The sequence below is a fragment of the Manis pentadactyla genome, chromosome 4 (genome assembly GCF_030020395.1).
Source record: "Manis pentadactyla isolate mManPen7 chromosome 4, mManPen7.hap1, whole genome shotgun sequence".
In the NCBI taxonomy this organism is placed as follows: Eukaryota; Metazoa; Chordata; class Mammalia; order Pholidota; family Manidae; genus Manis; species Manis pentadactyla.
In genome coordinates this window covers 28,247,581-28,271,630 of record NC_080022.1, presented here as the reverse complement: position 1 = coordinate 28,271,630, position 24,050 = coordinate 28,247,581, and the positions used below count along the sequence as shown (strand labels likewise).

Here is a 24,050-nt window from a genome sequence, read left to right as displayed (position 1 = left end):
CCACAAAGTTCAAGGGAAAGGAAAAGTTCAACAGATGACCAGCCCTAGACAGTCTTGAGGCCACGGGTTTAAGCAAAAGGGCCCTACCTTCTGCTCCCACCCGCCCTCGGACCTGTCCTTGGGAGATCTCCGGGGCCATCTGCCCAGAGGGAGTGTGTGCTGCAGGGAGCACGCCTCCAGGATCCTTGCCTTTAACAACATAATGATGAGCATGGCTGGACACCAGTGACAACACTTTCTCCTGGTTTTTGAGGTCACATTCAGCTTAGCCCATCATAGCATGCCCACCTGGGAGACAAAGAAATTCCACCATTTGGGCACATTTCCAGAGATCAGAAAAACAATCTTCACAACTATGGGCATTTATGTTTAGGGTATTCAGAATGTTTCTCAAAACATATGACATCATATCATTGTAGAAGAAGCAAGAGGGAAGCTGGTTCCAGCTGGTACAGCTTGTTCAGTCCCTCCCTCACCCACCCCTAGGCCTGGCTAAGTTTCACTCTCTGTAGACAAGGTCAGGTTTGAGCAGTGGTTTCCACACTATGCTTGGTGGAGCCCTTCTCAGGAACTGTGGAATCAAGCCTTTAAGAGCGCACTTGATGGAAATGGGCATAGGCAGGGGTGTACTAAGGAAACACCCTCTCCAGAAGAAAAGCTCTGATTTGGAGCATCTGCTTATTTCTATGGTGTAAATACTCTCACTGTGGCAGATTTCAAGGTGCCAATGGTAATACTCGCTTTCAGAGTTCCTAAAAATGTAACAATTGGCTCTAACAAACCGGCTTTGGTTGCAGAAGACAATTTACTACATAGCAGGTTTAGTTAACACCCTGGAAACTGTGGGCCTCAGTTTTCTCTCATGTAAAATGGGACAATAACAGTTTCTATCTAGTGGGGCTATAGAGGTTCTTGTGAGTGTTAAATGAAGTGGGTGGAAAGCACCGAGCATCAACCCTGGCATACAACCAGGTATCATTATTATTGCTACTGTTATTATTATCTGTTTTACCCATTGGGCTTCTACTCAAGATTTTGTTTAAAGAAAACGTCCCAGCTGCACCCATGCTCCACCTCTGCTTATATATTCTGGAACAGACCCATCATGCACCACGCACACACACACCCTTTCAGCAGCTCTGGTGTCTTTTCTCCATTTTATTAAAGCAGAAAGCAGTGACAATTATTTTCATAATGAACTGGCTCTTCAAATTAATGCCAATTACACTATGCAATCATGATTAAGATTATGCATTAATCAACGGTGCCAACCTACTTATTAGCCTCTTTAAATAACAATCATGAGGAATGTATGGGAAGGGGGAGAATGGAGAGGAGCCAGTTGAATGGGGGAGCTGCCTCTAAGTGGCACAGTGTTCTCTTTCCAGAAGACAAGACCCAGAGCGGCACTTTTCCCGCGACACAGAGCTTGAATCAAAGCCCCCGGCCCATTAGACCATGAGCATCCAAAGCTCCCTGATCTATAGAAGCCCCCTGCATGAAAGAGAAAGGAGGCAGGAGGACCTAGAAATGAGAGGGTCAAAGAACCTTCAATGGTTTATCAACTGATCGAGATTCAGTGCCCCTTTCCCTTCTTCCAAAAGCGTAAAGGGTAAGTGTGGCTGATATTCCTCCCAGACTAATGTTACTTCTGTCTTATATCAGCCCCCAGATGCAGAGCCTGAGGCAAAGACTCAGATGCATGGAGTTGGTAGAGGGGAGGAGCTCTCTTTAGGAAACTCCTGTTGGGGAGTGACCAAACAGGATAGGGAAAGAGACAGAGCTGGGCACAGATGTGGTAAGATCTGGCTTTTGCCTGATGCAAGGTCTGGCTTTTGGGAGGGGCACTGGAGGATACCTGCACCATAGAGTTACACACACCCTGAGACAATGGGACCACCCTTTTGAGCCCAGTATTAGTCACTAACTGCAGACTGCCCCCAAGGTGTAACCTTCTGGGCAAGGTGGCTCCCTTCAACTGAGAACAGTTCTCTAGAGAAAAGGGCAGCCTATGAATGGAACCAAAATTCAAACCCAGGTCTGCTACATGCAGACACCACTCTATGGATGTCTATGCTGAACCCAAATATTTGCTGTCTGGATAAAAGACATTCAAACTTTTGGGATCCCCTTGCCTTTACATGTTCAAGTTAACTGACTCCATCCTTGCACTGTGTTTGGGGGTTGAGGGGCAGCCTCTCCCCAGCAGTGTCTCTGAGGGTGCTCCAGGCCCTCCAGTTTCTCCTAATCACCACTTGTTCCATCTTCTCTGCTGAATTTTCCGTCTCCTCTCTCTTCCCAGCTCCTGCACCTCTGTGCTCTCTCTGCCCTGATTCATCCTGGGCTGGGCACTGCCCACCTTCCTTCACTTTCCCAAAGGGCAACAGCTGGTGTCAGTTGTCTGTGCCATAAATGACAGGACTCATGTGCAAAAGGGAGGTGACAACACAGTGCTAGCTACCTGAAAGCTAGACACCTGGCATCACTGTGCTGACCCAGCTCTTCCTTCCTCAGAGGGTTTCTTATGTCCTCCCCCACCTTCAGGCCTGGCCTGGGTCACATTCTCCTCCCCATTCTCCCTTTTTGGGCCCACTTCACACCTACTCCCTTTATCTTAGGCCTTCTCTTCCATCTCCCCACTCAAAACCTCAACATCCCATCTTTGTTTCTTTTGTGTAGCAACTTCGTACTCTTATAGTCTTATCTTCTCCATCCACGCCCTACGGTGCTCTTCTTTCTGAGATAAAGGTTGCCTTCTTCTAGAGAGGGGACACACTTACAGCCCATTGGCCTTTTGTAAGCAAAGTTTTATTCAAACACAGCTGCATCCATTTGTTTGCACATTATCCACTTTCATGCTATAGTAGAAGAGTTGAGTAGACTATCTGGCTCACAAAGCCAAAAGTGTTTATTATCTGGCCCTTAACAGCAATGTTTGTATGTGGAAGTTCAAAATTCATTTTGTTTTTCTGAATAGCATTTTTTCTCTTATCCTTTAAGAACTGTTTATTAAATCCTCCCATGTGCCATACATTTTGTTACATTGTTTTCTTTCTTTCTCACAATAATCAACCCTTGGAAGTGTGTACTCCATTTTGCAGATAGAGAAACTGAGTCTCAGAGAGATTGAGGAACTTCCTCCAGTGGCTGCAGCTAGGGTTTGGCTGAGGCATGGCTGTCTGCGGAGTCTGAGTTGGGAAACTCTCCATTTCTTTGTCTAATAGTCAAGCACCTGAGCACCACACATATGCTGATTATCATTTTCTACTTATTGTCTCCTGAGCGCTCCTTGATTGTGGGGCCCAACACTGACCTCTCTTTGATATCCGAGAGCCCAGTGACAGGTGGCATATGGCAGAGATCGGCAGGTATTTATGGAACTAAATTATGAAAGGACTTGGGTCTCAATGCCTGAGATGTTAGCCCCTCTCTTGGTCCTCTCCTCCTCACCTGCCAAGATGTGAAAGGCTAGGAATGTGTGAAACCCTAGGAAATGGCTTTGTCCCATGACCTTTCACCCTCATATAAGGTGGGATGTGTAATGCTCAGACTTCTCCCCAGGCTCTCCTGGAAGAACTTTTTTTATTTTTACATTTTAAAATAACTACATAATGCATATTTATTGTAAATAATTTGGAAAAAGTCAAGAAAATACAAAGCAAGATAAAACGTATCCATAAACCCTTTCAACCCAGAGAGACTCACTAGCAGCATGTTAGTACAAATCTTTCCAGCCTTTTTTCTATAAAGATAGATAATGTGCTTTTTGTTTGATAAATAGGTATTAAACTGTAATATTATTTTGTTGCCTTGGTGAGGCCTGGAAGTGGGGAGAGGGAGGATGAGCATCTTCTGTATCATTAAGTATTTTTTAAAAGCAGTTTTCAAAAGCATTTTTCTTATTACCAAAGCTCCTGCTCAATGCAAAGGACTTGAGAAAAAAGCACTAAGCAAAAGCAATCCATTATCTTTTTACTTTCTAGAAAGAGCCTCTGTTAACATTTTGGTGTATGTCCTTCTGGTATGTCCTTTTTGATTTTAATTGGAATTACATTAAATTTATAAATTAATTTGAGGAGAACTGACATCTTTACAATGTTGAGCCTTCCCTTCCAGGAGAAAGTTATATCTCTCCATTTATTCAAGTCTTCTTTTATGTCCTCCAGTAAAGTTTTGTAGTTTTCTTGATATAGGAATTGCACATTTATTGTAAAGTATTTTATTTTTCCATTGTTACCTTTGTGACTCGGGTCCTTTTCTTTCCCTGTAATACCTCACTGTTTATTGCTGGTATATAGGAAGATCATTTCTATATTTGTACACTGGCCCCTTGATGAGCTCCCCTGGTTAGTTTCTACCAGGTTTCCATCTGATTCTCTTGAGGTATTTACAGAACAGTAATAAGCTTCTGCAAACGATATTAATTGTGCCTCTTTTCTGATTGCACTACCAGGATTTGCTATTTTTGTCTTTTGTATACTATGATGTTAAAGAAGATTTTACTATAGAGGATGTCTGTCACATACACTCAGGGAGAATGTTATAGTAAATCCCTGCGTACTCATCACCAGCAACCAGCAATCCATGATCTTTCCTGCCCTGTCTGCAACTCCTTCACACCCTCCCTTCCCATATTATTTTGAGGCAAACCCCAGACACCGTATCATATCATGCCATCCTCTACCCTGACTGTTAATGTCAATGTCTGCAAGTTGTTCTCCATATGGGTGGGTTTCCATATATTCAGTAATCTCCTGCTTTTGGACATTGAGTTGTTTCTATTTCTTTTCAATATTATGTCAAGAATACCCATATACATCAATGTGTTTATATCTCTCTTAACTTTTTCTAAATTCACATTCCTAGAAATACTAAATCCTAGCATTAAATGAAAATTCCTAGAGATACTAGATCATATGGTATTTTGATCATTTATTTCCCTTCAAACACATACACATGATCACATGGCGGCTTTTCTGATTAGAAACATACCACATGTTCACTACAGAACTTTTTGAAAATATAGAAAAACACAAAGAAAGAAATTAAAGTCACCCTTAATCCTACCACTCAGAAAGAACTGCTGTTAACATTTTGGGATGCATTCATCTCGTTTTGTTTTATGCAAGTGCTCAGCATGTTTATGCAAACCGACACAGACTTGCAAGCATACACACAGTGTGTTACAAATTGCAAGCCTGCTGGAGTAGTGGGGGTGCACTGCAGATTTATTTGTTCACTTTTTAAAACACTTTAAAAAAAATTTCAAAACAATTGGAACAACCTAAATACCCATCAACTGGTGGTGAATGGATAAGTAAAATGTGATACCTCTGTAGAAAGTAATATTACTTAACAATAAAAAGAAATGAAATATTGATACATGCTGCACCATGGATAAACCTCAAAACATTATGCTAAGTGAAAGAAGCCAGATGCAGAAGACCACATATTGCATGATTCCATTTAAATTAAATGTCCAGAAAAGACAAATCTCTAGAGACAGAAAGTAGATTAGTGGTTGCCTAGGGCTGGGGAATGAAAACAATGATTGACTGTAAGTGGGCACAAGGAATCTTACTGGGGTGATGGAAATGCTCAGAAGGTGGATTGTGGTGATGGTCACACACCTCAGTAAATTTACTAAAAATCATGTACTCTTAAAACAAGGAGAATTTTGTGAGATTTCTTAATGTAAATAATACCTCGATAAAGTTGATTTTGTAAAAAAGAAAAATTAAAGTTTTATTTGGAAAATATAGACAAGCACAAAATAAGAAATCTACCACCCAGGACTATGGACTTGTGTAGTTTCGAAATGCCTCCTTTTCTTATGTTAATGGCCTAAATTCCTCCTTGTCTTCCTTCTCTTCCTGTTCTAAAGTGGGGTCAGGGTGCATCTCCTGCTTTATAAGCCTTTGTTTTTCACTTAATAGGTCATGGATACTTCCCCAATTATTAAATTTGTTATTATAGGGAAATATATAGCAAATTGCAGTTTACAGACTCTTTCTCTGGTGTTGGGCATCTCTAGATACCTCTTCCCATGTACATGATCTGTGTGCCCATAGGTGCTGTTGGAGTTAATTCCTAGAAACTGAAGTATTAAGTCAAAGACTTGAGCAATTTTAAGGCTTTTGATATATTTCTAATGGCCACCAAGGGAGATAGGGTGTATCAGTTCCCACTTCCAACAACAGTTATGCAAGGGTCTGAGTCCAAACACCTTCAGCAAACCTGTGTGTTATCATTTATTTTATAAGTTTGCCAATGGGACAAGCCAAAAATGGTATCTCACTGCTGGCTTAACCTGAGTTTCTCTGATTACTGGGGAGATGCACTTTTCTTCATACATAAATAGCTCTTTTGTATTATCTTTTACTCTTTAGTTTAATGGCCATGTTTAACCTTTGCACATTTTTCTATTGGACTATTTGTCTTCTTTATTGACTTTTACGTGCCTTTTATAAAATAAGGACATCAACCTTTATACTGTCATACATGTTACAAATATCTTTTCCTATATTTGTCATTGCCATTTAATTTTGCTTAAGGTAGTTTTGATATATATGAGTATAATATCAAATTTGATATTTTATATAAAAATTTGATATTTATTAGTTTTCTATTACTTCTGTGGAGTTATCAATCTTTCTCCTATAGTTTGACTTTATTGGAATGCCTAGAAAGATCTCCTCCACGTCAGTATTATATAATATTCACCTGTATTTTGTTTTTGGTACTTTTATAGTGTTTTCCTTCTTCCTTCCCTCACTTTCTTGCTATTTAATCTTTAATCCATCTGAAACTTTTTTTGATACTTGGCTTAGGTAGAAATCTAACCTAAGTTTCTCCCAAACAATTGAATAATTGTCTCAGCACAATTAATGAATAATTCATCTTTTACTGACTGGAACCAACCATTTTTATCATGTCTTAAATACTTATCTCTATGTGAATCTCTTTCTGGGGGCTTTTTATCTCATTCCATTGATCTATACTGTGTTTTCATGTGCTATTAGGGCATAGTTTTACTTTTTTTGGCTTTATGGTATATTTTAAATCTGACATTGTAAGTCACCTCTCATCTCTTTAGGCTATAATTCCTGTTTAGTCTTCCAGATGTATTTTAGAGTCATTTTGTCAAGTAGAAGAAAAACTCTTCTATGATTTTTACTAGAATTGCATTAAACTGAAAAATTAATTAGGAGAAAACTGACACTTCAACCCTTGAACCTAACTGTCCACAAACATGACATGCCTCCTCATTTATGCCTACTTTGATGTAGTAATTTACGGTGTTTTGTCATTTTGTTTGTTTTTTTGTTTTGTTTTGTCATTTTTAATACTGGAATTGCACACTTCTTACCTGGTTTATTACTAGTTATTTAATATTTTTGTTGATATTGTAAAGGAAATCCTTTAGCCATTAAGTTTTCTTACTGGTTGCTGCTGATATAAAGAAACATTATTAATTCATGCTAACTGGGCATTTAAATTGATTCTCCTGTTAATTTTTCCTAGTTTCCATGTTAGAGATTAAGGGTTTTTAGGAAATCATTTATATCACTTGTACATAAGAACTTTTTTCTTTCCAAAGGGTGTGCCTCTAAATTCTTTTTCTTTCTTATTTCATTTGTTAATAGTGTGGTGTGAATCTTTACCCACTCCATTTTTTTTTCTTTAATGAAAATGTTCCTGGTTTTCATCATTTGTGTGATATTAAAGGACGATTTGAGCTTCAAGGAAGTATTTTTTCTGGTGCTAGTTTAGTAAGCATTCTTAACAGCAGCAGATACTGGATTTTATCAAATGCCTTCCTGCATTTTGTGAGTTGTTCATACGTTTTTTTTCCTTTGAATTATTGATGTGATGGAATGGTATTCATAGATTGCTTTATATTGAACCACCCTTACAATTCTTGGAATACAACTCTATGTGGTCATGGTATGTTATCCTTATAATATTCTGGTAGATTCTATCTGCCAGGAGTCTATGCAGAATTTTCATAGCAATATTAATAAGCTGATCATTTTATTTTGGCTCTGTTTGTCAGTCTCTGTTGTCAAGAATTTGCTAGCTGAGTGAAATGAATGAGGAGAATTTTCATATTTGTTATACTCCTGCACAATTTTTATGTATGGGAATTATCTAGGATATTGTTGAACATTTGGTGGTGACAGGGGGCATCTTGTCCATAAAACCTTCTGAGCCAAGCATGTTTATTAGTACCCCCTTCTTCCCCAGCACACACAATTTTACCAATCTCTCACAGGAGGAATCTTTGAGTATGCAGATGGCCCCAATGCCCAGGTTATGAACGCCGAGGAGCATGCCTTTCGATTTTCTGCGAACATCATCAACAGGAACAGGACTCTGCTGCCCAACACAACCTTGACCTATGACATCCAAAGGATTCACTTCCATGACAGCTTCGAGGCCACCAAGAAGGGTGAGTGCAAGCAGGAAGCCTTTTCTCCTAGCGCGAGCAGTGGGCTCAGCTTCATTCGCTGTCCAGGGTCCTGAAAAGGGGCCCGCGCTCTGGGCGAGCTTGAGGCTTAGAGCCTTTTCTTCCAGGTTTTGGGAACTGCCTCAGTTCCCTTTCAGCTTAGGCTGTGTGATCCCACAGAAGGGATGGGCTGTCAGACCTTCCCAGGCCATGAGGGAATGAGGCGCCATGGGAGGGGGCCTGAGATGCGGCTGGGGAAGTAGCAATATGGAGTCCAGCCCAGGTCTCCAACACTTATGAACCAAAGCTGGCATTTTCAAAATTATTTTTTCTTTCATTGAACTTCTACCCAGAATATTGATATGTTAAAAATATGTAAAATAGATAATGTATAAGTTCAAATATGTAGCATATACTTGCCATAAAAAGACATACTAAAAACAACAAAGCTGTTTCAATGACTACAATAATTTGACCCCAGAGGCTGTGGATGACACTTGAAGTCTGACATTGGCCTCAGCATTCAATGTGTTTCCATATTTTTGTTTTGGCTTCAAAATAACAAGAAAATCATAATTCATAAAAAAAAATGTTGTAGTAAAACTAATCTGTTTTCCCCACACCTGAATTTTTAAAAAATCCTTGACTACATCCTTCCTCATTACTGACACATTTATAATAAACTTCCATGACTGCACAGAGAGGACTGGAGAAGTTTATTCCAAGATCCTCACAAAACAACAAGATAGCTTGTCAGTACCTGGATGAGCTAGCAGTTTCCACATGGCATATAGCACATTTGAGTATACAAACATGCTCTTTTTGAGAAATATAGTTCATATACATATTTAATTGAAATTTAACTTAAAAGACTTAGACAACACTCAAAATAACTCTCATAGACCTGTAGAGTTCCATGGAACTCCATTTAAAAATTTCAGGTCTAAGGAATCTCATATCCAGGAAAATCCAAGTTATCATCTTATTATATTCTATCATAGCCTCTTGTTTTTCTTCTTTAAGGCCCTTATCACAGTGTGTAGTTAAATAATTATGTGCATTTAATGTCTTTTCCCTTCTTTCCAACACCATTGAAAGGAAGGCTCTCTGCCTATTGTGAACTGATATAGCCCTGGCACCTAAAAGACCAGCATACAGTAAATGCTCACAGAAATCATCTTTGAATGACTCAATGAATGAATTGTGTGAGAAGGGGGCATGGGAGCCCAAGCATCATTGCCCAGGACCCCTGTCAGCTGAGCTTAGGGACAGCATCATCCATGCATCCTGGGAAGATTGAGGCCCATCCACAAGACCCCCTTGGTCTTTCTAAGGGGTTCACAGTAGCTAATCAAGGTCTCCTGGGCTCCCAGGTCCAGACCTGCCAAGGTACTGCCTACCACTGTTATCCAAAGCCCCATTGTGGGTAAGCATCTCAGCAAAGAAAGACTATAACTTGGGCTTGGGACCAGACTGCCTGGACTTGCACCCTGTCCACTTAATATTAGTTGTGTGACCTTGGACAAAATATATCAGGGTCTCAGTTTTATCATCTCCAGAATGGACATACCTCTGTGAAGTGCTTAGAATGATGTCTGGCACATATGAAGTTGGACTGTGTTCTTCTTACATTGGCTGCCTTGCTATCCACACACTGAGCCATCTGGTCAGGGGCCTCTCATCTAGAAGCACTTTCCCACTGCTGTCCCTGTCCCACCTTGCCTGTGCGCTCAAGGAGGAGGGTCCCTGACATTGAGTACAGTTGCCACTGATATTTTTGATGTCACTCCCCTGAGTCTCAGACCCAACCTACAGACAAACTAGAGGAACCCCACCTTGTTAGCCTTGAAGAGTGGTCCTTTGCCCATGACCCCTCTCCCTGCAGTGTCATACTTCCTCCTTGCCCGCATCCTCCTGGCTCTCTCCCCAGCATGTCCTGCAGCCAATAGTGTGCAGTTAAATAGCCACCTCCCTGCTGTGAGTCCATGCTGCAACCTTTGCCTGGACTCCTCCAGCTAGAAAATTACTGAACTCAACCGAACTGTTCAGTTAAAAGGTCAGGACACAGAACAAACACCTGGAATCAGAACACAGAGGCCCACATAGGCACAACCACTCCAAAGGGCTAGGCTGAGCCTTCTGTCCATTTTTTCCAAAAATGACTAAAATAATATGATAACTCTCTAGTGGTGCACCTGTGATTCAGCACAAGGACCTTCCCCAGCCAGCAGTGAGCCCCAGATAGAACTTCAGAGCCTTCGAGACACTTCCTCCAGAAGGAACTTAAAGTCCCACATTGTTCAGAACTGCCAGGTGGTGGGTGTGTAGGCCTGAGACAGAAATACCCAGCTCTGGTAGACCAGCCAGACTAGTCCAAGTGACTAAAACCACAGCTCTTTGCCACTCGACACCAGGTCACATGACTTGTTTGCTCAAAACCCTGGTCAGTGTCCCACCGTTCTTTCCCCAGAGCATCATCAGAGCCCACGAGGCCCTGTCCAGTTTAGCCCCATGTGACCTTCCAGCCACATCTGTGCCACTTGCTCCCTCAGTCTCTGGGTTCTAGCCAAACCTGCCACCCTCAGGGTGCCATGCTTCCTCCCACTGTGGGGCTTTTGCACATACTGTTCCCTCTGCTTATAATTCCCTTCACCCCACCTCTGCCCTGCCCTATGTCTAGCTAACTCATCCTTCTCCTGTCAATCTTCTGGTTTTCATGGGAGGTTCCTCAAGCCCCCAGATGAGGTCAGATCTCCCTGCTGCCATCTTATAACCATCTAGGCTTCCCTTTTACAACCACGACCCCTGGATGCACATGAGTGTGTGTGATTATGTGATTATTGTCCAATGCTAGGTCCCTTTGCCTTCTCACTGCTGTGTACTATAGGACCATTGTCTAACTGCTGGTGCTATATACTAGTTTTACCTATTCTTGAACTTAACATAAATAGAATACCAGTGTGTACTTTTTCGAGTCTTGCTTCTTTCATCCTACAGTACATCTGTGTGATTCTTCTATGTTACTGAATATAATGGCAGTTTATTGTTCTTCATTATTGTGTAGTGTTCCATTATATGAGTATACAACAATTTTTAAAAATCAAATTTACTGTTGGACATCTTAGTTATTTCCATTTGGGGCCATAGAGTAGTGTGTTGCTGTGAACATTCTTGTAGATGTCTTTTGGCATATGAGTGTTACACAGCTAAGAGTAGAAGTGTGAGGTCATAGATGTGCATGTGTTCAGCCCAACAGCTTTCCCAAGTGGCTGTATACTTTGTGCTCCCTCCTGCATGGATAAGTGGCCCCACATCTTTACTAACTCTTGGTAAAGTCAGTTTTATCTTTGGTGGTTTATGTGATGGATATCTCATTGTAGTTTTATTTCATATTTCCCTAAGGACCAGAGATATGGAGCATCTTTTCATATGCTAATAAATCACTTGAATCTTCTCTGTCCTGGAGCTCCTTTTCCAGCCCTTCAACCACTTTTAAAAATTGAGTTGCTTTTCATTTTCTTATTGATTTGTAGGAGTCTTTTATATATTCTGGATAAGAGTTCTTTGTGGCTCTATGTACTCATGTATCTGTTGCAGATGACCTTTGCCTTTTCACTCTTAGTGAAGAGGAGCAAAGTTCTTACCCTAAAGAGGTCAAATTTATCAATATTTCCCATTATGGCTAATGTCCTTGTATTCTGTTTTGTCTGTCCTGAGGTTATGAAAATATTCTCCTATGTTCTCTTGTAGAAGCTCTATTATTTACCTTACATAGTTAGCTCAATGATTAATCTCAAATCAACTTTCTGTGTATGGTAGGAGGTAGAGGTTGAGGTTTATTTTTTTCTACACACTGCTGGTAGAAGTGAAAACTGGTTCAACTTCTCAGGAGAACTGTTTGGAAGTATCTACTAAAGCTAAATATATGTCTACAAGGATGTCCCTAGCCATTGATTGGAAATAGCCAGAAGCTGGAAATAAATTAAAGGGCCATCAACAGGAGAATAGATAGATGAGAGTACAGCTGTACAATGGAACCTGGATCAGCAACAAAAAAAGAACAAACTCTTGCTCCATACAACATCATGGATGAACCTTAGACACAACGTTGAGTCAATGAACAGTGGTCACCTCTGGGGGACAGAGTAGTTCACTGTGGATTTTAACTGGAAAGAGGAAGAGAAAATCTTCTTTGGTGTTAGAAATGTTCTATATTTTGATTCAAATAAGAGTTATATGAAGAATGCAATTATATGTAAAATTTCTTAAAAGTATATGCCTAAAATTAATGCACTTTATTGTGTTATAGCTCAATTATAAAAATAATAAGTGGGGCCTCTCCGCTGTCACTCTCCCCTACCGTCCTCCTGACAACCTACCTAAAGCAGACCCGGCTGTGGTTGGAGCCTCCACATCTGACCCTGGAGGCATCCTGCTGGGGGCTCATGCTCCCCACTGGGCATGCTGCATTCTTCAGGGTACCTCATGTTCTTGTGATCTTCGTTTTTTTCTTTTGGTCTTTGATTTTTAAAAATGTTTTCCCTCAGGGGCAGCACTAAGACTCTTCCAGGAGGGTGTGCTTGGGCCCAATTCTGATTAACGCCCTGATAATTCATTTCCCAAGGCCAAGGTCCCCATCACAGCTGCATCAGCCACCTTGGGCCCCGAGCGTGAGGGGATACAGAGGCACAGAGGCTGGCACCACCTGCCCGCAGCTCTGGTTGAACTGGTCCTTCCCTTCACATAAAGCCCAGGAGGCCTTTCCCCATTAAAAGGGACTCTCGCTTAATTTTTTTATTTTTAAGTGTTTTGCGGAAAATTGAAAGATGAGTGACTGCCAAGTGGCTCCTGAGCCAGCAACCCGACGAGCATCTGTGTTTTCTTCCAACCCTGACCAGAGCGGGCCTGGAATCGACCCAGTGCTCCCCAGGCTCCTCTGCCTTCGCTTATTCTCTGAGCTGCTCAATTCCTTTTAAGACACAAATTGATTGGGATAATTTTTGCTATAACTACAATTGCTATGGAAAGGGGGTGGGGGGACCGTATTCAGGCTGCGGACTCCTGCAATGACTGTGAACCATTGAGTTACTATAAAATGAACAGAAAATGGATTCAAAATTGAAGCTACAAATAATGTAATTACTGCAGTGTGTGCTCAGGGCTGCCAGAACAAGAGCTGGCTGCTGCCCTGGAAACATCTGGAGATAAAGCTGCTGCTGCTCTAACCCCTTCCCTGGTCCCGATGGGGCAGCAGTGCTCTTCCAGGCTGGAAGGTCCTCAGAGGGTGGAAGGAACATGGAGGGAACAGGAAAGGGAATGTAGAAAGAGGCCAAGAAGAAATAGGTACAAGGCAGGACAGGTGCCTCCTGCTACCCAACAGTGAGATCTAATCTCTGCCTCTCTGGCAGAATGAAACCCAGTGTGGCCTCTGTCATCATTACCACCATTGTCACCCCATCACCACAATTACTGTCATCACCATCAATGGTATCACCTCTGCTCTTACCAACATCACCACCACCATCACCACCCCTACTATGATCACCACCATTGCTGCCATGAGAGCCACGCCTCCATCATCACCAGTCTCATCAGTGCCAATACCATCATCATACTCCCACTGTCATCAGCACTGTCACCGTCATGGCACTGACACCTCCACCATCACCAGTCTTGTTGGTGCCCTCGCCCCACTGTCACTGATGCCCTATGCCACCCCTGCTGTCATCGTCACCACCACTGTCCTGGCACCGGTATCTTCATCACCACCAATCTCATCAACACCAGCATCATCACTGCCATCACCATCATCACCAGTGACAGTGTTATCACCTCCTCTGTCACATGAGGATGTGCATCCCCATCATAACCACCATTACTGTCACGGCACCATCATAGTTATCATCATCAGTCCATCACCACCATCCCACAGTTACGGCACAATGCTAGCATTATCACCATTACCCCCTCATCGACGGCATTACCATGATCAGCAACCTCACGGATGGTCTTCACCAGCACAACTATCACAACTATCCTTACCAATTGATTATCTTTATCATTATCTTCCCAACTAATATCAAACTCAAAGCCACTTCCTTCAAGGTCACTCTTACAATCCTAGGCATCGTGATAATTTGTGTTTGGTCCATTCTCCCCTGCCTCAGTCAGTCAGGATACCCAGACCTTGCGTGTCTGGGCAAGGGGCCATGACCTAGAAGACTGAGCTGGGTGAGGGTGGGGTTGTGGCAGGGGAGCATTTGTCTGCCTGATTAAAGGCACAGATCATAGGGGGGAAATCCAAAAGACAGGTTCTTGGAGGTGGTAGTGGGAGGGAATGAAATACACAAGTCATTCAACCAAGTCATCCATTGGAAGGTCTTCGAGGGAAAAGAAAAAGAACAGAGACAGGAGCAGTGGGATGGAAACCAGGGACATCAGAGGACAGCTGGAAGGTTCAAAACAGAGGTAGGAGGTAGATCATGAGAAACCCACTGATTTTATGAAGTGCCCACAGCCTCAGGCTTGGGCAAGAGAGAGTGAACAGGCCTGGACAGCTGTCAATTACTCACTGTCCCTGGTGCCTCCGTGTTGATAACCAGACTCCAGAGCTACAAAGTGACTCACATGTGGTCCTTCCCTCAGGGAGTACCTGCTCTTGAGGGGACAGAGTGGTCAAAGAGACATCCAACACACCCAGCGAGCGGAACCATGTGAGCGGGCAGTGGGAGTATGGGTCAGGGCATGGCCTCGTTGGGGCAAGGGCCCTGAAAAGGAGGCCTGTCCCTAAACTGGGCAATTGACCAACAAACCATTTTTGAAGCATTTATTATCACTGAGGTTTATCTCACACAGAGTGCTATCCAAGGTGTATTTTCGCTAGGATGACAATAGCAAGGACAAAACAGTGCTTTCCTGACTGGCCTCCAGTCCCACAACCATAGGAACACCAGGAAACCACCATGTGCTCCTCTATGTCCTCTCCTGCATTTGTCATTGGCCACCAGGAATCCTGATCACCCAGGAGATGCCCCCTGCCCTGACCCTGCTGCTGCCCACACATGGCTGTCCTGTTCCACATTCCAGGTGGTTCCAGCAGACTCCTAACAACATCCAGACTGCCCCCCAACCCCCAGAGTGCTATATTTCTCACCTAGGCCATGAGTGACATTCTCTGGGGTTCTTGAGGGAAGTACAAATTTTAGGAGAAATAACTACTATATCTCCTATTCCCAGGAATCACTGAGGAAGGAGAGGGTAGATGCCAGCAGAGTGGAAAATTACCCTGAAGACCACACATTCTGATTGACTCAAAACTACTCTGCATCTCTGGATCCATTAGTACTACCCTTAGCCCAGGCAAGAGGGCCCCTTCCAGGGTCAATGGGACCAAGTATACTTGCCCACTAGGAGTCCGTGCCCTGCTTCTAAATAGGCTCTAGTCTCTGCTCCAAATATCCAGACCCCTGAATTTCCCACCCTGTTGTCCCTGAGCCCACCTCCAGACCTGCATGAGCCTCTGCCCCTGCTGACCTCTGGAGGGGGGACCCTGCTGCCATGGGCACACTCCTGGGATTTATCTATGGTGACCAAGGGCGGCTGTTTGCAGAGGCGTGACAGAGCTCAAATATAAGGAGTGGGGTGTCCATATGGAGAGTGCAAAGGCCCCTCATGCTTCAGGATGGAGCCAGCAGTAAAAGAAAAGGGGGCAAAGTAGGGGCTGGTGACACCTCTCCCCACAGCACTGGGCATTAGATGACTCTATTCTCACCTGACTTCCCAGGTTGTTATGATGGTATATTTGTCAAGATAGGAGGAAAGCGCATGTGTTATGTAACAGTTTGTTAGCTTGACTTATGACATTTAAGCATTTAGCCACATAAGACCTATGAAGTGGGCTTCCATTTGTACTCTGCCCTGGGTCCTGAAAATTTCTGGGGTGGGCCTGAGTCCAGTAGGTCATTCCCAGAGGCCCTTGAGGCAGCCAGGACATGTCTGAATCTGCTGTGTATCCATGCTTAGGTGTTCTGTCCTGGCTTCTCCTACATGCATTATATATTCATATGTGTGCCTACAGTGTCATTCCCACAGCCACAGTCTGATGAGTTTGCTGGTGCTTTATTGATGGATCAGTTAGTTCCCTTCTGGTTGGCAGTGACAGAAAACCAAATCTTAACTAGTTTAAGCAAACAGAGAATATAACCAAGGTCCACAGTTCCACTTGATCAGGGGCTCATATTTCATTCTCTTTTGGCTCTGCTCACCTCCACACTGACTCCATTCACAGATGAGCACTTTCTTTTGTGAGCACAAAGTGGCTATCGCACCTTCCAGATCTTACCTCCTCCCAGGTCCAGTTACAGAGGGAAGGTTCCACCTTCTAGTGTGAGGTCTCATGGAATCTTACTGGCTCTGACTGGTCACAGCCATCCTCTAAACCAATGGCTGTGGCCTGAAGGAGCTGAGCCATCAAGCTGGGGTCCAAGCCACTTGCCCTAGGTGTTACGGGTTGGGATTGAGAAAGGCAGTGGAGTCCAAAAGAAAATTAGAGGTGAAATGTAGGAGTTGGATTTTAGGGAACAGTTGGGTTTAAGAGTCAGCAGCCGGTAGGTGTTTCACTCCTGTTTGTTTCTCAATCTCCGCGCAGACCAGGTACAGAGCTGGTGGTGCTAATCTCAATGATGGTAGCATCAATAATAATCCTTTCTATTTCATGAGTGCTGTGCTCAGGGTCTTATATGCATTATCTCAACCAACCTTCCTATGATCTCACGAGGCAGGGGCTATTACAACTCCAGGTTCCAGGTGAGGACACTGAGATTCAGAGGTGGTCAGGTGTCCACCCTCAGAGGGATCCCATTGCTTTTTTTCCCATGCTTTTATGGGATCACCAGACTCACTGCCCCCATGTGTCCACAGCCCACAGCTGCCTGAGGATGCCAGCACTGACCCCTGTACTGTCCTTCCCCTCCCTCTGCTGCAGCCTGTGACCAGCTGGCACTGGGTGTGGTGGCGATCTTCGGGCCGTCACAGGGCTCCTGCACCAATGCTGTCCAGTCCATCTGCAATGCCCTGGAGGTGCCCCACATCCAGCTGCGCTGGAAGCACCACCCGCTGGACAACAAGGACACCTTCTACGTGAACCTCTACCCGGATTACGCCTCTCTCAGCCATGCCATCCTCGACCTGGTCCAGTACCTCAAGTGGCGGTCAGCCACCGTGGTCTATGACGACAGTACAGGTGGGTAGCCAGGGGGCAAGGGGAGCAGAGCCCCAGGATTGGACTCTTTTCTGCCTGCCCAACTCAGCTGCCCCTTGGAGATGCACACTCACACCCAAACTTCAAGTCACACTGACACTTTCCTCTGTATTCACCACAGCCCTGTGTACACCAGCCACACTCATGCCTCCCTCAGCCCCAGCCCCCTTCACACCTGCCTCACTGTCCCCACACTCCCACTCCACCCAGAAGCATGCTCACATCTGCACTCAGCGCCCCCACTCCCGAGCACCTGCACCCACACCTGCATGCCACGCCCACACCTGTCCCACTCTCACATGCACACATTTCCGTCTGCTGCAAAAACGTCCATCCAGCTCCATGAGGCTTTGGACTCGAACGGCTGGTGTGAGCGTGCCGGCTCTGACTTGTAGCTGGGAACACAGCTATTTCCTCTCCCCCTCTTTCTTTCCAAAGACTTGAGTCCCAAGACAGCACTTTGCCCAGCCTCTTAAGAGAGTGACCTTGACAAGTCACTTAACCCATCTGGCCCTGCTCTGCCCACATGTCAAGTCAAGAGCTACAGCATCCAGCCTGGAAAGAGCCCTCCAGCTTTCGGCTGCCTGTGATTCACTGTCAGCTCTTGATTACCTCCTAATGGACAGTGCAAATAGTAGGAAGAGAATCCCTCAGCAAAGGCAGTCAGAAAGTTGTTTATTTAACTCAGGATTCTGTAAGCATCTGTTGAGTTCCTGCTACACCCAGAGAAAAAGAACCTGGAGGGCAGGGCCCCCCCACCCCTGCTCAACGTCCACAGCGTTAGGTTTCTACCATTGAGAAGCACTCCTGCTGAGCTCTGAGCTCCAGCAATTCTGCAGCCCTGTAGATTTATCTGTCCTAACACGCCATGGTGAATGATTGTCTCTTTGGACCTGTTTCTGCTTCCAGACCATGAACCTTCTGTGCCTCCAGGGTTCAACACAGGGCCTGGTACAATGTAAATGTTTTGAAATGTTTGTTGAACTAAATTGAATTGAATCGAATTGAAAATCAAGTTAAAGTAAACTAAAATTGAATATTGCAGGAAAGAGTGTGTGTGTGTTGGGCACTGGGAAGGAAGAAGAAACAAGGATAGGGTTATTCAGACTTCTTTTGAGAAGTTTATCATATTGTAGGGAAGTGAGTGCCCACCCAGAGGTCACTGGCCATTCCAGGCCGTCAGAGCTAAATGCCAAGTGACATGGACATCCAGTCAGAGTCAAGGGCACTTGGGAAGACGGAGCACTGTGACCTGGGCTAGTCTAGGCTGACTTACCCCAGGAGGGGAGTCATGAGCTGGGCCTGAAAGATGGTGGGACAAGGAGAGGTGTCATGAGGGCGTTTCGGGAGGAGGGAACGGTGGGAGCAAAAATGAGGAGGTGGGAGTCTGCTCGGAAGTCTTACCAATAAGACGGCCTGGCTGGGGGAGAGGAGTCAGGTACGGAGGGTAGGGAGAAAAGGTCACATAAACAGAGGTGTCAGGCTGCAAGGTCTGTGCTGTCTAGCTACAGAGTTCAGACTTTATCTTGTATGCATCCCAGGACCACTGAGTGTTGAACAAAGAAGTAGAATAATGAGAGCCGAGTTTGGGAAGATGGCTGTGACAGCAGTGTACAGGGAGGCCTGGAGCGGGAGCCTGGAGTAACACGATGCAGAGGCAGTCATACTGGTCCAGACCGGAACAGAGGAGGCCTGAATTTGGGGAGCCGCTTGGAAGACAACCTGGGGCCAGAATGGAAGAGAAGAATTGGATGTGAGCAGCATGATGTTGGAAATATGTGGCTGGAGTGTCATGGGCACATAGCAGCCAGAACAGATGCTCACATAAACCACTGCCCAGCAGTAGTGGGGACTCCAGACTGGATGGGGGTGAAGGGCAAGGCTTTGCAGAGGAACAGATGCTGTGGCATGAGGATGGATGTCCTACCAGTGAGACTGGTCAGAGCTGAAGCTAAGGTCTGGAGTTTCCTCTCCCCAAGTGGCTGTAGCTCTGACTGTATGTATGTGTCACTAGATGATTAGCTCTGATGGCCTGGAATGACCAGTGACCTCTGGGTGGGCACTCACTCCCCTACAATATGATAAACTTCTCACAAGAAAATGGGATAACATCTTCATTTCTTCACCATTACCAGTCAGTGCTCAACACACTCTTATAGTATTTAGTTGTAGTTTAATTCAACTTGATTTTCAAATGTGATTCAGTTCAATTCAACAAACACTTACAAACAGGGGAGTCAATGATGGAGCTGGTTTGATCAAGAAGACATGTGGTCAGGGTTCTAGGTCAGTATCACTGCAGTACTCTTAGCTTTCTCCCTCATAGTCACAATAGAGTTGCTGCAGCTCCAAGCATCACATCGTCACATGATGACACCCCAGGAAGTAGAAAAGAAAGAGGAAGAAGTCAAAGAGATTTTCTTAAGGTGACTCATGTATCTCATCAGTGAGAAAATCTGTCTTAAAACCTTCAGGAAGACAGCCCCAAATAGCTCACTGATTCTGTGCCTACTACTCTAAGCACAGTCAAATAGGAATGGGATTGCCACTGACTGACTCTCACCAATCACAGATAATCTCATGGGACTGGCACATTGCCACCCAAACAAAATTGTGGTTCTCTTAGCATGCTAGAAGTGAGTATATCAGTTATCTGTTTCTACAGTAATTCCATGTAATCACCCCCAAAAACTTACTGGCTTAAAATAATGAGCATTTGTTTTACTCATAAGTCTGTAAAGCCAATGATTGGCTGAGTTGGGATAAGTGGTTATTCTGGCATCAGCTGGATCAGTCACCTGCCTGGGGGCCTAAGTGTTGGTTGATGTAGACTGGCCTTGGCAGAGATGACACAGGTAATTGGGCTCTCCTCCACATGTCTCTTCTCCTCAAATACGTTAGCCCAGGCATGTAGTCACAACAGTGGCAGAGGTGCTGAAGCAAATCCAGTGTGCGATTCCATTTCAAGTGTCCGATTGCATCATGCCTGCCAATACCCCATTGGCCAAAACAGGTCACATGGTTGAGCCCAGTGTCATGGGTGGGGCAGGTCACCTGTCCATGGTTAGAGGGCAAAGTTACAAGGCAAAGGGTATGGATATAGGAAGGAGAGAAGATTTGGGGTCATCACTACAATCTACCACAGGAGGGTTTTAAAACATACTTGGGATCTGATGGAGAGGTATGACCAAGTCATGATACAGAGAGGCCAATGCCATTAAAGGGTGAGTTCCCTAGAAGCAGGAGGGAGCACACCAGGCGCTCAGGGCCACATGGAGAAGCACCAGAGCTAGTCAGGAGGCAGGAGCCTTCATTACCATAGAGCTTGTAATACTTTATTACTATACTTGACCTGTATTATAGGTGGAATTTGTTAGACGGGGACCTCATCTATTGGGCAGGAAGCAAAATACAGACTTTGGGCTTTGCAGTTGAAGGGTTTATAATACGATTTTTGTGTGCCCACAAAAATCTAAGGATAATAGGGATGTAAATAACTTTGACCATTAGTTTGGCCCCTGATTTCAGGATGCCAAATCATCAGTTATGGAATATCAAGAATGATTATTAAAGGAACCAACAGTGTTTGCCTATGTGCTTTGGCCACATGGCCACCTCCCTATCCTAATCTGTATCCAAAGGCAAACTTAAATCAGAGTCAAAGGAAGGGGCTCAGAAAAAGCTGAGGCCCCAAGCTAGGAGCCCAAAGATTGTTTCTTGACTTTTGATCCCATTGCTAGCATGTTGCAAAACCTTGGGAGGATCACTTAACCTCCATGGGCCTCAGTTTCTTTATCTGTCACATTGGCACAGAAGTTCTATTCTGCATGCCTTCTAGGACAGGGAGATGGTTAAATAGGGTAATGAATGCAGAAGTGCTTTGTAAGTGAAAAGCATGATTCCAACAACCATGATTCACTGCAGATATTTTGAGAAAGATTGATTAGGGAAGCAGCCAGGAAAGAAGGCTCATCTCGGGCAAACAAAAAGCCTAGTCCTCTGCTGGGGTGGGCTGAGACGATCCTCTGCTCTCCTTTGGGAATACATTGATGGGAGGGAGGTCTGACATTTGCTGCTGGAGAATGTGGGTCACTATGTATTACACGAGACAATGCACTTGGCTGACAGCAAGGCTCCAGTGGCCACTGCTCTAGCATTCAGGCTGTCCCTGTCCTCATGTTCTGGGTTCCCAAAGCCCACCAGCCCACAGATGCTGTGTGTGAGTCTGAGAACTGAGCAAGTGGGAGCAAAGTGTACAGTCAGGGTGCTCACAGGATAACAGGTGTGAGTGGGCAGCGTCACTCAGCCAAACTAAGAATTTCTGGGATGAGTTGGGGAGGAAGGCTGGGTGTGTGCTTGGGAGAGCTTGTGGCCCCTCCCTCCTCTGCTAAAATCAACTGATATCCACTTATTGCTCCCCATCAAGTCTGGTATTAGGAGACACTGGTGCCGCTGTTTGATCCAGACCAGCCCATGCACCTGGATCCGAGACCTTCCAGGGGCTGAGGGTTCCTGATGCTCACAGCCATGGCAAACCTTTCTGAGAAGCTCTCTTTAGGAGGCTTGGATTACAGGGATATATCTCTGTCCTCCCCCAGCAGAGTGGAATGATGGACACCAGTCAGATTGCTTTCCTGATGTCCATCCCTCTGGAATGGGAACAGAGGCTGAACAGCCGTGTGTACCAAAAATGGCTTTGGAAGCCCGACACACTGTCGGAAAGCTTCCTAAGTGGCCTGTCTGCATGGGGTAGGCAGGGGTTGGGGAGCTCTGTCCAGATAGGGGATATTGCAATAGTTGATTATAACTTCAACCCAGTGCAAACTAACTTAAGCAAAACAAGCAGGGGAGGGGATTTTGTTGGCTGACTTTACTGGAAAGCTCAGCAGTAATTTTAACTTCAGGTACAATTTGATCCAGAGGCTCAAATGGGTATCAATCATTGGGACTTACTCACTCTCTATTTGTCCTGGTTTCTGCCCTGTTGGAGTCTGATGCGGTGACCCCTAGACTTCCTCCCTATTTGGAATTAAATGGAAAAGGGGGCATCTCTTACTGGTTGCTCAAGCAACAATTTCTGGAAGTCATCAGATAGGACCAGCTGGCGTCACAAATCCATCTCTAAGCCCATACCTATGCCTAGAGGATGTGTGTGCCGACTGGCCAGGCTGGGAATAGATCCCTCCTAAGTCACATGAACTAAGCATGGGGAAGGAATTGTCACCCAGAGGAAAATCAGAGTGCTGTTAGTGGGGGTGTGGGGCATCGCTGAGTAGATAGCGCAGCCAGGATGCAGACATGGAGCCCTGGGCATCGGGCAGGGAGCCCAGCAGGTGGGAGGGGTAGCCTGCTTAGGGCCCTGGCTTCGAGCTGGCTCGGTCCCTCCCTGCAGTGGGGTGGAGGTACAGAGAGCAGCCAGCAGGCTGGCCCCCAGGCTAAGCAGAGAGGAGTCAGCAAGAATGAGCCTTGAAATAGGGACGGAAATGAACTTAATGAGACCTAAGCAAGCCATTTGTCTCCAGGAAGTGACATTCGGTTTTCCCTGGAAGTCCCCAGATTAAGTGGTTTTGCAAAATGCCAAGGTGGAGGATGGATTTTTCAGTGTGGGGAGAAAGAAACAGCAAGTCAGTCCAATTATGGAAATTTGTGTTGAGCACCAGCTAAGTGCCAGGGCCTGTGCTAGAGGCTGTGGGGACCCAGCCCGCGACGTTAAGGAGCACATGGCAGGACGAGGAGAGTTAGATGAGGCCAGAGGAGGCTAGTGCGGAGGGAGGAGGCCACTGACTTGGGGAGGTGTCTGGGGAGGGAAATCCTGTCTGGACAGAGCACTAGGGGTGGGCTTCATGGAGGAGGTGGTTGCATTTAGCCTGGAAGAGTGGGTAAGGTTTACTGAGGCAGCCTGCCCCTGGGGCTAGGGGCACAAATACTACCTGGCCTCACCCAGTCTTCAGTTGAGCCTGGAGCTGCCGCTTGTGCCACATCCTGGAAGTGGTCCCCTGCCTCACAATGTTGCAGGTGGATGGGAGGCTGAAGAGGGGGGGGGCCTCTGGTTCAGGCTCCACAAGCCTGTGCACCCATTCCAGGTTAGAGAGGCGCAGTCAGGTGTAGTGGGTGGGAATTTGCTGTCTCTCTGTACCTATGTTTGAATTTAATGTGTGTACATGTATCTGTGTGTACATGTGCCTTTATCAACACATATACACATGTTTATAGGTCCAGGTGTATATTCTGTCTATATCAGCATGGGTGTATGTGTAATATGTGTTTGTATGTGCGTGAACGTCTATGCGTGCAGGGGTATACATCTGGGTGCACATGTCTGCCTGTGTGTGCTGGTACATG

General features: G+C 45.0%; 1 protein-coding gene across 2 annotated transcripts in view; it reads left to right on the top strand.

The window, feature by feature from the left end:
* Positions 1-24,050, top strand: part of GRIK3 (glutamate ionotropic receptor kainate type subunit 3) — a 214,602-nt gene that overhangs the window by 118,458 nt on the left and 72,094 nt on the right. For both annotated transcript variants that reach the window (XM_036876576.2, XM_036876577.2), the window contains exons 2-3: positions 8,276-8,452; positions 17,433-17,690. In XM_036876576.2, coding sequence (XP_036732471.1) covers positions 8,276-8,452; positions 17,433-17,690 — 435 coding nt within the window. The remainder of the gene's footprint in view (positions 1-8,275; positions 8,453-17,432; positions 17,691-24,050) is intronic.